The sequence below is a fragment of the Triturus cristatus genome, chromosome 9 (assembly GCF_964204655.1).
Source record: "Triturus cristatus chromosome 9, aTriCri1.1, whole genome shotgun sequence".
Taxonomy (NCBI): Eukaryota; Metazoa; Chordata; class Amphibia; order Caudata; family Salamandridae; genus Triturus; species Triturus cristatus.
Window position 1 is genome coordinate 1,095,835 of NC_140592.1, and position 13,708 is coordinate 1,109,542.

A 13,708-nucleotide genomic window follows, 5' to 3' on the forward strand; every position below is an offset into this window, starting at 1 on the left:
GGTTACTTAATATATGTTCCTTCATGAATAAATTGTACAATCCAGTAAAATCCTGCAAACCATGTCCAGCTAACCAACCATCCATTGTCTTCACTGAGAAGTCTACAATATCAATCCAGGACTGGGTCTGGGTTTTGTGAGCCCCCCTGAATCTAATTCTATACTCCTCAGTGGTGAATCCAAATCCCTCAATCAGAGCTTTCTTCATGAGGTCATAGGATCCTGCTTCTGGCCCAGAAAGGGTCAGAAGCCTGTCTCTGCAGTTACCAGAGAACAGTTCCCACAGGAGTGCCCCCCAGAGAGGTTTCTTTACTTTTCTGATACCACAAGCCCTCTCAAAGGCTGTGAACCATTTGGTGATATCATCACCTTCCTCAAATTTAGGGAAAATCCCTTTGGGGATTTTAAGGTCAGAAGTTTCCTCCCTATCCTTATTTTTATTATTGCTGCCACCATTGATGGGTGCTAAACCCATCTCTCTCCTTTCTTTTTCTAGAGCCAGGAGCCTGGACTCTAGCTCTAGTCTTCTGGCCAGCCTCATAAGGCTGTCCTCTTCACTGGTGGGTCCCCCAGTGTTCTCTCTGGTACCAGAGTCACCTCTGTAATCTCTAGGTGCCCAGATGCTAATTCTTGGATTGAAGGGTATGGGTGCCCTCTCCTCCCTAGGGGATAGTATGGGGAGGTTATTGTCAACCTCCTCTGCTTCCCCTTCCTCATCTGACTGGCCATCACCATGTTCAGATGGGTGGTCCTTAGCATACTCAGCCAAGAGCTCCTGGAGCCCTAGTTTGGTTGGATGCAGGCCCATTGGTAAATTTTTAAGTTTGCATAGGGACCTCAATTCCTTGAAAGACAAGTGTAAGTAAGGTGTGAGGTCGAGCTCCTCCACCAGGTCCATGTTATTATTGTCACTAACAGTTGGGTTTGTTTGAGTCATTCTAACCTGACAGTTCTAATCCTCTACCCTGACTATAGTGACTTTTATTTTTCTACGATTCTAATGGGACTTAAGCAAGGCCCTAGCACGGCTTTTAGTAATTTTGGAAAAGACCAATCAGAATTCTAAAGGCAATTTTAAGAGTTCTGTCGTGTGATCAGATGGTAACCAAGTAGTCCAACAAATGCAAGTTTGTATCCCACCGCTGATCCACCAATGTGAGAAAGTGGCTCTGTATATACTGTTCCCTACTAGGTACAGGGTGTACAGAGTCCACAGTCCCCAAGGGTTTGACAGAGGCTAAAGTTAGATATAACCTTACTCTCTAAAGTGGTAGCTTGGTCGAGCAGTAAGGCAGTATCAGAGGACAGTGTAAAACATTTGTTGTGCACACTCAGTCAGCAAATGGTCTCACGCACTCAATAACTGAACTCTAGGCCAATGGTTTATATATAAAAAATGTATGCTTGTTTTATTTTAGAACCAACAATTGGCATTAAAATATACTTTCTCAGAATGAGATGCTTTATATAAATACTTTTGCAAAAGGCAATTGACTTTTGTAAACAGTTACAAGTGGTTGCAATAGGGAACACTATTTTAAACACAACAATGCATTGAGCTCAATGGAAATTTCAAGTTATTTTGCAACAGATTACTTTTTGGATTACTTTTGGAATTCCAGGACTGGATCCTAGATTCAGTCCTGGGTCAGTACTTAGAATCAAGTGATGAAAGTCGACTTAATTACTGTGAAGATTTTTAAACAATATTTAGCTATTTTAAAAGTTGACACTTAGAAAATATTTCAGAGAAAACAGTCAATGATTCCCTATGCAAGAAAATTCAAGTTGCAGGTACAGTATGTTCTCGTTACTTTTGTAATCCAGTACTGGGTACCTAGACTCAGTACTGAGACCTTTATCCAAAACAGGTAAGTAATTACGTTTTCAGATATGATACGATTTTTAAAGAATATTTCAAGATTGCAGAAATGGACACTTAGAAGAAATTTCACAGAAAAACAGTCAATGGTTTCCTATGGAAGAAAATTGAGTTACTGGTAAGTACAGTTGTAAGTATTTTTCAGAGTCAGTACTGGGCACCAAGATCCAGCACTGGGAGCTCACCTAAGAGCAGGCGAGTATTTTCGTTTTCATTACTCGGCTGATTTTTGGTGAATATTTTAAGATTTGAAAAGTCCACACTTAGAAGAAATTTCAAGAAAAAGCCAGTCAATGTTACCCTATGAAGAAAATAGAGTTAGCGGTTTAAAGGTAAGTACTCGCCTGGCAGAGATGAGGTTCTGGGCATAGACTCAGGGGTCCCCCAGGGTCAGGTAGGTACAGTTGGTTCACCCTCATCGACTCTAGCGCGGCCGGGTGCAGAGAGAGTTAGGCCCAATGTTATCCTATGAGGGATAGGGGGGCCTTGGTTGGTGGCTGCTGACTAGCAAGCCACGCGGCTGTGGGAGCTGGGCTCCTGGTCACTTACTCAGGGCAAGTGGGGAAGTAGGTAGGTGTAGAGGTTACACTACCAGTGCCACTCGGGCGGCTGGGTGCAGGGTGCTTTTGAGCCTTCGGGCGCTCAATTAGTTTCAATGGGAAATCTCCGGTTTAGAAAAAGACTGCAAGCTCGGGGACGAGGATTCTTCAGGTGCCACCACCACTTCGAGAGGTAAGTTGGGTAGTTGGAGGATAAGTGGGTACCCCGGGATTGGGCACAGGGGGGCGCGGGGCGCCGCGTGCAGGGGTGCCTTTTGGTGTCGGGAAATCTTACCCTCTGTTGATGGCGGTAGGGGGGGCACCTTGTTCTGAGGCTGCAGGCTTCTTCAGGAATGTCGAGGGGGGTCCTTGGGTGCCGGACTCGGGGTCACAGTCACCGTGGGGTCGTCCTCTGGGTCTTGGTTCACTCCGGCACTGGCCAGGCTTGGCTGGTGCAGTGTGTGCTGGGTTCGCGGTTCCGGGCTGCTGCCAGGGATTAGAAATAGGTTTTGAGTAGAGCCTCTACTCATGGGAGTCCCAGGGGCTTAGAGCCAAAAGGTAGCCAGGTCCTCCGGGGTTTGTGAGGTTGCTGGCCACAAGAGATGCCGGGCTGGAGCAGGAGCAGGTTCGAGGGTCGACAGGCCGGTAGGGCTGGGGCCAAAGCAGTTGGTGTCGTCCTCTTCTTAGCAGCTGCAGGACAGGTCTTCTTTCTTCTTGCTCTTCTTTGTAGTTTGTAATCTGGAATCTGGGGAAGGAAGGTTCAGGGTGCCCCTAAATACTAGATTTAGGGGCGTTACAGGTAGGTGAAGGGCAGGGACCAATGGGTCCCTGTCCTGGGGTGGGTACACCCCCTATCCTGCCTCTCTCCTGTGGGAGGGGGGCAGTAGCCTAGTCCTGATTGGGTAGGGCTCACCATCTTCAAGATGGCGAGAGCCCGGAGATGTGCTTCACCTCGCCTCCCCCACCTGAGGGGTGGGGTTGGCAGGCTGGCACATCCCCTGTCCTTATTTGGGGTTTCTGGCCAAAGCTTCCCGCCAGAGTGGGGGGTTGCAGTGGCCTGGGGAAGCTCACAGAGGCGGCATGCCTTTGAAGCTTCCCCCTGCCCATCCTGGGGGAGAAGATTTAGCACCTCGCCCAGGATGTGCATTGTTGCAGGCCGAGGAGAGCAGGGGCTCTCCTACTCAGGGGTCCAGCAACATGTCTGCTGTGTGGCAGCCTAGACAGCCTCAGAGCAGACGTGGATTGTTGTTTAGGTTTAAGGGGGCATCTCTAAGATGTCCTCTGGGGTGCTTGGTACATTAAATCCCACACTGGCATCAGTGTGGGTTTAATGTGCTGAGAAGTTTGATACCAAACTTCTCAGTCTTCAATGTTGCCATTATGGGCTCCTGCTCCTGTGCCCACACCATTGGCATAAGGCACCCAGCTAGAGGGGTGGCTGATGTATGCCATGGCAGTGTAGGTGATGGGCATGGCACACAGGGATGTGTGTCATGTCGACTTTGTTTTTGTCTTGCACCCAAACACTTAGCCTGCAAATGGTGTGTGTGTGTGTAAGGGTACAGGGCCTCTAAGGGTGGCACAATGAGTGCTGCAGCCCTTAGAGGCCTTCCCTGGTCACAAGGCCCTGGGTACCTAGGGTACCATTTACCAGGGGCTGACATGTGGCCAGGGTTTGCCAATTTGGGTTTGGTTTGTTTTAGGAAAGGAACATAGGCCCTGGGCACCTGATTGGCAGAAGTCCAGGGCACACTCAGTCAAAGTACATTCAGCAATTCAGCAAAAAGTGGGGGCATACCATGCAAGAAAGATGGCACTTTCTCACACTCTCCCTCCCAGAACAAGTGCAGCTCACAGCTGAAGTGCAAAGATCTCTCGCTACCAAAACAAGTGCAGCACACAGCTGTAGTGCAAAGATCTCTCGCTACCAGAACAAGTGCAGCACACACTGCTGTAGTGCATGCCTCACCTTTAGGACAGGTGTAGCACAGGCGGCAGCAAAAGTGAGAGGATCTCTCATTCCAGGAACAAGTGCTGCACACACGGCTGAAGTGCAAAGATCTCTCGCTGCCAGAACAAGTGCAGCACATACGGCTGAAGTGCAAAGATCTCTCGCTACCAGAACTAGTGCAGCACATCCGGCTGTAGTGCAAAGATCTCTCACTCCCAGAACAAGTGCAGCACACACAGCTAAAGTGCAAAGATCTCTCACTCCCAGAACAAGTGCAGCACACACGGCTGAAGTGCAAAGATCTCTCACTCCCAGAACAAGTGCAGCACACAGCTGTAGTGCAAAGATCTCTTGCTACAAGAACAAGTGCAGCACAATGGCTGTAGTGCATGCCTCACCTTTAGGACAGGTGTAGCACAAGTGGTAGCAAAAGTGAAAGGATCTCTCACTCCCAGAAAAAGTGCAGCACACCGCTGTAGTGCAAAGATCTCTTGCTGCAAGAACAAGTGCAGCACAATGGCTGTAGTGCATGCCTCACCTTTAGAAGAGGTGTAGCACAGACGACAGCAAAAGTGAGAGGATCTCTCCCTCTCAGAACAAGTGCAGCTCACAGCTGAAGTGCAAAGATCTCTCGCTACCAAAACAAGTGCAGCATACACGGCTGTAGTGCAAAGATCTCTCGCTACCAGGACAAGTGTAGTGCACACCACTGTAGGGCATGCCTCACCTTTAGGACAGGTGTAGCACAGTCACAGCAAAAGTGAGAAAATCTCTAATTCCAGGAACAAGTAGTGCAAACACAGCTGAAGTGCAAAGATCTCTCACTCACAGAACAAGTGCAGCACATACAGCTGTAGTGTATGGCTCACCTTTAGGGCAGGTGTAGAATAGGCAGAAGCAGTAGCAGTTCAAGGCCCACTGTCAGAACAAGGGCTGCACACAACAGTAGTGCATGGCTTGCCTTTGGGACGGGTGTAGCACAGGCTTCAGCAGCAGTGCAAGGATCACTCACTCCCAGGACTGAAGTGCAGCACCCACCGCTGTAGTGCATGGCTTGCCTTTAGGGCAGAGGTTATACAGGCAGCAGCCGGGGGTGTGAGAGTCTCTCACTGCAAGAACAAGCGCAGCACACAACTGTAGTGCAAGATCTCTCAGTCCCAGAACAAGTGCAGCACACATGGCTATAGTGCATGCTTCGCCTTTAGGACAGGTGTAGCACTGGAAACCGCAGCAGTGTGAGGCTCTCTCACTCCTAGAACAAGTGCACCCCACACGGCTGCAGTGCATGGCTTGCCTTTAGGGTAGGTGTAGCACAGACTGCAGCAACATTAGTGTGTGGATGTCTTAAAGAAGAAGTGCAGCACACACAGCTGGAGTGCAAGCATCTCTCAGTACAGGTGCTGCAAGAACAGCTACACCGCCTGCAAATACATTGCAGCCAGTGGCTGGCAGTGATGAAAATGCATTAAGTTGGGCCATCAAGTAAGCCAAATACCCTGTTGCATGCATGCAACACTCTTTTCACGCGAGGTAGAACACTTTCAGTTGACTACAACAATATGGATTGAAATACAATGCACAGCAATTTAAAGTTTTTAAATTATGTAGAACGAATAAAGCATCTCCTCTTAAGAGAAAGAGAAAATATGAAACCCATAATCTGAAGTTACACAAGTCTTAAGATAAACTATGCAACGTAATGTGGATTTGTGGCGCGCGTGCTTGTCACCCATGAGGATGTCTAGGTGCTGAGTAGGTTCGATGCAGATGTGCGGTTGTGGCAAGAGTGACAAGGAGGATCAGGTGAAGAGCCAGGTTTTGAGTTTTTTGCGAAATTCCATGAGCGATGTGGTGGTGCTGGGGGAGGTAGTTCCAGTACTTGGCTTGCAGGTAGGAGAAAGATCGGCCTCCTGTCTTGCTTCTGTGGAGACAGGGGATGAGGGGGAGCGTGAGTGATGCAGAGCGGAGGTTCATGGTAGGCTGGTTGAAGAGAAGGCGGTGGTTGAGATAGGTGTGGGTGAGCCTCTTAAAACTGGCAGCGTTTCCTAATAGGGAGCCAGTGTAGTTCTCAGAGCTGAGGTGTGATTTGCGTGCAGCGAGTAAGGTTGAATACTATTCTGACGGCGGCGTTTTGGATCATTTGCAGCTTGTGGATCAAGTAGGCGGAGCTGCCGTAATAGAGCGTGTTAAAGATAGCGTCCCCTGTTTAGGGTCCGTCCCCCTGAGCACTGCTAAAAGACCCGTCAACCGAGTTATGCGGGATTGCCATAGTTTACTCTGCTTTTGATGACGGACTGGGTGACGATCTTTCAGGAGTCTTGGGGGAGCCATTTGAGGATTATTTTAAGCATGCAGAGAATGTGAAAGCAGACAGATGTGACAGAGTCGATTTGATGTCTCCTAGTGAGGTTGGTGTCCGAGATGATGCCCAGATTTCTGGCATGGTCCAAAGGTGAGTGAGTGGGGCCAAGTTCTATGGGCCACCAGGTGGAGTCCTATGGTGAGCTCTTGTTGCCGAGGATTAGAATGTCTGTGTTGTTTGAGCTGAGTTTGAGGCAGTTAGCTTTAATCCAGTTGGCTATGTTGGACATGCGTAGTTTGAAGTTGGGTGTCATCGGCGTATGAGATGATGTTGAGACCGTGGGTCCTAATGATGCTTGCTAGTGGAGTCATGTATAAGTTGAAGAGCATGGGGCTGAGTGAGGTGCCTTGAGGGACTCCGCAGATGAGGTTCTGAGGTGAACAGTGGGAGTCTAACCCGTTGTGTTTCCACTTAAGAGCTGCTCCTTAAATCCCTGCTATCTCTGCAGAGTTATAGCTGAACTCCACATCAGTCATTACTACATCTTCAGTCAACAGTCTTGTGCTCTGTGTACACAAAATTATATTGTGTTTCCTCAATGTGATTGTTCTTGGTAAAATGAATATCAACAAGCAAGGTTTGAACATTTTCAATGAGTAACTTTAAGACAAGCATCAGTGATCTGCAGTTCTGCAATAGAAAGCTGAACAGAGGTGGCGTTTTTTAACCCATGCTAATTGCTTGGAATATATGTAATAGTCTACACAGGCAGACTGTGAAAGAAAATATTCTCTTTATATGTATTTACTTTTAAGAGTAATGCTAATACCTATTATTTCATTCCAGCAATTATTGGAGGCATGAAAAGGCCAAAAAGATTGTCAGACTTTATTCGTCCTACCAGCCTGAAACCATCCCGTAAACTTTCCTTGGGAAAAACCAACATTAAGCTACTGCCGAGCTTCCAAAGGGGAGCAACCCCCCGGAGCCAGCCGCACTCAGATGGTTATTGGGAACCACATGGAGAGAAGCCCCTTAAGCGTGAAGATGACTTCAGCAATCCCGAACATTTCAATTTATATCAAGGGAAGTCCAAACTGGGCACATCACAGAAATATGAGCGTGGAAACAGTCACAAGAATTCACAGATTCTTCAAGGTCTTCCAAGCACAGAGCAAACTCAGACACCCCCCTCAACCACTGAACGTGAGAAAAGCTACAGTCTAAGGGGAGACCTTATGAGACGGATGGGAGCACATTCTGGAGTCCGGCCATATGCATGTACTGATTGCGAGAAAGTATTCTTTCACAAGGCGAATCTTATCAAGCATTATAGAACACACACAGGTGAAAAGCCATGCGCATGTCCTTTCTGTCATAAACGATTCAGTCGTAAAGATAACTTGACTAGACATATCAGAATGCACACTGGAGAGAAACCGTACAGCTGCACTGAATGTGGCAAAAGCTTCACTTGGAAAGATAGTTTTAACCAACATAAAAGAAAACACACTGGAGAGGATCCACTCCCAAGGAAAGACATGGACAGGCAGGAAACATAATTCAAACAACACTGAAAAAACAGTGTGAGAGCAAATGGTACTGGAAAATATAATAATACAAAAAGTAACAATAATGTTGTCTATTTATGGAGCATTTCTGTTGATTGAATCGTGTGCTTTATACGAGGTGTTAGAATTTTGTGGATGAAGAATTATTCATATGAATGGAGCAAATAGCAATAGGAATTGTGTTCTATTCATCAAATCAGATGATTATACCGGAGCACATATTAACAGAGCGCCATGACTCCAAGTATTTCACAAATAGTCCAATGAAAAGAGCTTGTTTATCACAGCCACAAGCGGCAAAACCACACCATGAAAATTACTCTTATCACATCAGTGAAAATGATGAGAACTGAGAGTGTAATTAGCTGAGCCACACAACTTTGATCCCAGTAATTCCATAATATAAACTACCACACACAAGACTGTTTAAAGTATGGGCTTGAGCAGGAAGAAGCTGTGTTCCGTTTTGATCAATACACAGCACTCGCGCCCATGGAAATCAGTGAATGAGTATGCCCACTAGGCTCCAGAGAACACAAGCTAGTTGTCTGAAGACAATGACTGTGGTAGTTGAAAGTCCTTCTCTTTTACAGTGGTTTATAAAAGACATACGTGCTGCGTTCTTAGTAGACATTTGACATTCAGACCTCCATCCACCCGCAAACAAAAGTTTAGAATTTACAAATTCAGTTTTGGAAAACCCACATGATTCCAAGTAGTTCATTGGCACACATATAGCACACACTCTAACCTGGTTGGAAACCTCTCACGCCAAACCTTGTCTTCCAACAACCATACAAATCCACCTCCATAAACCCGCTATTGATAGTCGCTCCTCTGTTCTCAGCTGGTATTATGCTTCTCCTCCAGGTCGCTGCTCCTCCTCATTCTGTGAATTGTTATATTATTGTACTCCTTCCCAATCCCACAGTTTTTGGTTGTCATAAACTCTGCTACCCTGAGAATGCCTGTGTACTAAATGAATCCTTATAAAAAATATAACCTTTTTAGAGAGAACTGGTTTGAAAGAATATTAAACAAAGAGAAAAGTTGGCGCCATTGTAGAAAGAGAGAAGTGGATGGAAATTAGGACAGAATGCTGGACAAATGAGGAATTGAAGCAATGTGGATCCATTTAATGTACATATCATCAAATTCTATTCACGTACAGAGTTAACAGGTGTACAAAAATATAAGATGCATTGAGCGCTGCTACTGCACTTTGTGATTTTAAGTGCCAACATTTACAAAGACTCAGACCCTAGTACAAGTGACTGCCCCCTTCACCTCTCTTATAAAGGATACTGGAAACATTATTTTTCAGTATTCTCTTGAATATGATAGCTACTGGTTCCCTTTCACTGACTGCATACACCTGGTTTATTATGGTTTTGACTCTGCTGAGGGTCATTCGTCGTTCCTTTTTCCCAGCTGTAGATCATAAAAGAATCCCAGCAGTTGTTTTCCCTCAATGTAGAACAAAATAAATAACTCCCAAAACTTCCCTGAAGACCTTTACAACAGCTGGTGACCGACTTGCGGGTTCTTACGACAGCCGTTTTACTGAACATGACATTGAGACACAAATAAGCCATTCCATTTACAATGTTCCTCCTCATATACTACTTTTCATTTATTATATTGCTGGTATGTGGACAGCCTGCGTATGTCCCAAGGGCAGTGGAGTGCGTTACATAGTAACTGGAATGCACGCCTCGTGAACATGGTTACTGTGTGCGCCCAGGTGTCTATAGTTGGGGGGTCAAGAATGAAACTCTTTTTGGAAGGAAAGAGAAGGACTAATGTTTGATGGGGATGAGGGGGGATGACTTAGACTTAAGACATAACATATGGAAGGGAAGTGAAGGACTGATGTTGAATGGGGACGGGAAGCGACGGATTAGACCGAAAACATAACAAAATGGAAAACATGGCCAACAATTATATATTTTCTTTATTTTAATTTCTGGTGCAAAAATTCATTTGGTAGGAAAAATGCAAATGTGTATGTGTCTTGTTGAGGTATGGCAGGAAGGTGAAGTATGCCTGGGAGAGAAGAGCAAGGTGGTCAAGGGGAGAAAGTACAAATTGGGGGAGTGGGCTGTAGGTGAGTAAATACACAGGATTGCCAGCATTACCAAAAACGGTGCAGAGAGACATCAAGATATGCTCCCCTTCCTCTAGTAGGGACACCAAGTTATTTTGCAACATCATGATTCCGTAGAAAACCCAAACGGTGCCTACGAGAAGCTCAGGGTTTACACAATCTGTATTATGAATAGGAAGGCTTGCTCTTTGTTGATAATGACCCTCCCACAAACTCCAACATCGGCATGTGTATTCGAGGAGTGGCATTGTGCACAGGAATAGCTTCACACCAAATATATAGATATACATGGGCAGCTTTAAGACAAAATCGGTACATTAATGCATTAATTGTAAATATCTGAACACTGTTTATTTGGTGTCCTGACCCCTGACTTGCTAAGGGTAGCCTTATGGTGCACCTTGCAATGTTAATTGAACTTAGGTTTGCTGACTTCTTCCTATCACAGAGATACATCATATTTTTAAATATTGTAAATAGTAACAAAATGTGGAATTAAGTTTAGAAGGAGAATCACTCGTTTTAGACACGAGCGCCTGTCAAGAAGAAAACCTATCCCCACCAGCTGCCTGTTGAAGAAGCACTGTAAGAAAAACTTCTGCTTTTAATTTGATAGATTAGGGCCAGAGAAAACTATAACATTCCATGATTCAAATATGAGGACCATTGGTGTTATTGCAAATTTAATTCATCTGGAGACACAAAATCTTTTAAGTGAATTCCCTGGAGCGAGCAATGAATGTTGCAAAGGGCCATGAACATATAACCTCTGAATGAAAACAGCATGTGTCCCATGTAAATGTGAATTAACCAGTTCAGGCAACTTAACGCTAGCAGCAAATCTAATGGGTACAAAAACAGGAAGATTGTTTTCGAAACATTTGAGACATCACAGAGGGACCATATCCTGTTCAAAGAAGAGCTACGCTTTACTGGATCCAAAAGATGTTTAACAACTGCAGCAACTTGACACTTAAACGATCACGCGATCTTCAGGGAAGAATAATATATTTTATGTAATAATTAACATTGATTTGCTATTCCTGAACCACCATCTTTATACATTGCTTCCAAGTTGCCTTTCTTTGATAACCCATGAAAATGCTGGCCTGATTGCAAGAGACATTCCAAGCACACATCTTACTTCAAGAACCTCTTGAAACTGATGCCAACTTGGAGCGGGCAAACTGCTTCTATAAAACTCAATTGAACCCCTAGGGGTAGCCCTGTGATTGATTCACAATCTGTCATATCGGAAGCGCGAGGCATGGCTCCATGTGTCCGTTGTCCTGCAGGTAGCAGTGCTTTTTTCGGTCACATCCTCCAAGATCCCCGCTTTCAACGCATCTGGGCAACACTGTTACTTCCACTTGAATGATTTCTGGATTAAGAGGACCAAATCTTTCCGGGTTGTGGATCTGCTCAGGGAGTTGGTTGCTGCACGCAGAGTCCTGCATTGGGCCCTTCATAGTAGTAGATTATCAAAGACTTGAAACCATTTCTGGAATGACGTGACCTGAAATTACTTCATTCCAGTAAATCACATTTCTTTATGGTCCTGGTTCAGTCCATGCCATGACATGCTGGGTGACTTTCTTTTTTTTTTTTACCTCCGGCTGTGTAGGCAATGAAAGATTGAAAGTAGCAATCCTTGTGAATTTGCATAGATATTACCTTATGGATTCATGTGATGTCACAAAATTATAATGCATTAGTACTTAATGTAAATACAAGTATGTGTGATTTAGTCATGCAGGATACTTTGGACTTTGAATAAAACCAGTAGTGTAAAATTAATGAATGTTTCAGGTTGTTTTAATAAGGCATTTAAAGCGGAAAAGTACATGTTGCATCTACAAAATATTCTTAACAATATCAGCAAGTAATTTACATAAAGTACACTGTACCCTTACAAGTGCTAGAGCTGATCTTAAGCTGTCGAGCGAGACAGCCTGAGCTCTACTAAGAGAAAGTGGCGAGGAACAGGGCTCGGACAATGTCCAGTAAAGCTGAAATGAGAAGGTTTGGGGCCCATTAAGAGCTTCACATGAAGCCATTAACTTGAGTTAGCAGAATGACAGGTTTTCAAGTTTCACCTAGAGATTCTGGCTGCTAAAAGCAACTAAATCTAGAGGTAAAACTCCAGGGTGGGATACAGCATCAAACACTGGATTCCTGATACCTTTGCTAATTACTGATTACACCTTGAAACCTCAGAGTTCTCCTTGTAATCCCTGGTAATTCCGCAACCCCAGATGTATCAGTACCAGGGAGGGGTAGGCTAGTGGACAAACCCAAGGCACTGGTAATGAAGCCCTTTGTTGCAATAAGAGCCTGATCCAGCGGTAATTACCTGGTAATTTCCCTATTCAAAACCTCATTACCTATTGCTTACCGCTGTAAAGGGTGAAATGATGGACCTTTTGATGACCGTGTTTCACCAAACAGGAGACTTTACATAAATATGTAAATTAAATGCAAACAATATTTAAGGCAATAATGAGAGTGGTGAGTTATTTTAAAGGGTTTTATTTTAAGTCAAAAGTTAAGGTTCTCTGACTCTTTATTCATTAGTCAAATATCAATCCGGTTACAGAATTGAAAAATAGGAAAATAGCATTAACCTCTTCCATGCTCATGATGTCTCCCGGCCGTCATGAGTCACAATGGGCGTGTGCGGACGACGGCCGGGAGACGTCATGACCACGCCCACGAATGGAATGTCCAGCACTGCGGCAGCGCTGCGGCGGAATTTGCGCCTCAGCGAAGAGGTTAATACAGAACATATTACAGTCTGCATATAAGCATCACATATAGGAAGGAAAATGTGGTGCAAATTGTCAGTCAAAACTCTTAAAGAGTTTCTAAGAAAAAGAGTAAGTCTTGCAAGGTTAATCAATAATTAATAATGGCAAAAATCTCCCATAAAGAGAAATAAATGCATAGGACAAATACATCTTTTCAAAAGCAGTTAGTTAAAGCATGAAATTTAAAGTTTAGCACCTTAAATCTAAATCTGTTCTGATCCTTTCAGCTCTTTCTCTGCCTCGCTGTGCTAGTCCATGTCTCTGTCTCGGGCTGCAAAATAGCCCCCACAGATGCAGCCCCTCCTTCCTTCTCCTCCCCGTCTCTGTGTCCAGCACAGAAACAGGGCCCGGCCCTCAGAAAAAATTAGCAAAAAGAGGCACTCCTCCCACTTGTAAGCCATATTTCAAGCAAAAGTTCACGTGCTCGGTCCTCATAGCTGATCCAATCAGAACTTCAAGACACATCATCTCCCCATGGGCTGACTGGATACGTCATTGATCAGGCATGTTCCTGTTCAAATTTTAGTCGTGTGATTATGAAAAAAAAAT

At 44.9% G+C, this 13,708-nt stretch overlaps 1 protein-coding gene across 1 annotated transcript in view; it reads left to right on the plus strand.

Moving 5' to 3' along the window:
* LOC146797211 (uncharacterized) overlaps positions 1–12,149 on the plus strand; it is a 173,494-nt gene extending 161,345 nt beyond the window's left edge. The window contains exon 6 of the mRNA XM_085624169.1: positions 7,521–12,149. Coding sequence (XP_085480295.1) covers positions 7,521–8,236 — 716 coding nt within the window. The 3' untranslated portion in view covers positions 8,237–12,149. The remainder of the gene's footprint in view (positions 1–7,520) is intronic.
* Positions 12,150–13,708: the final 1,559 nt, after the last annotated feature.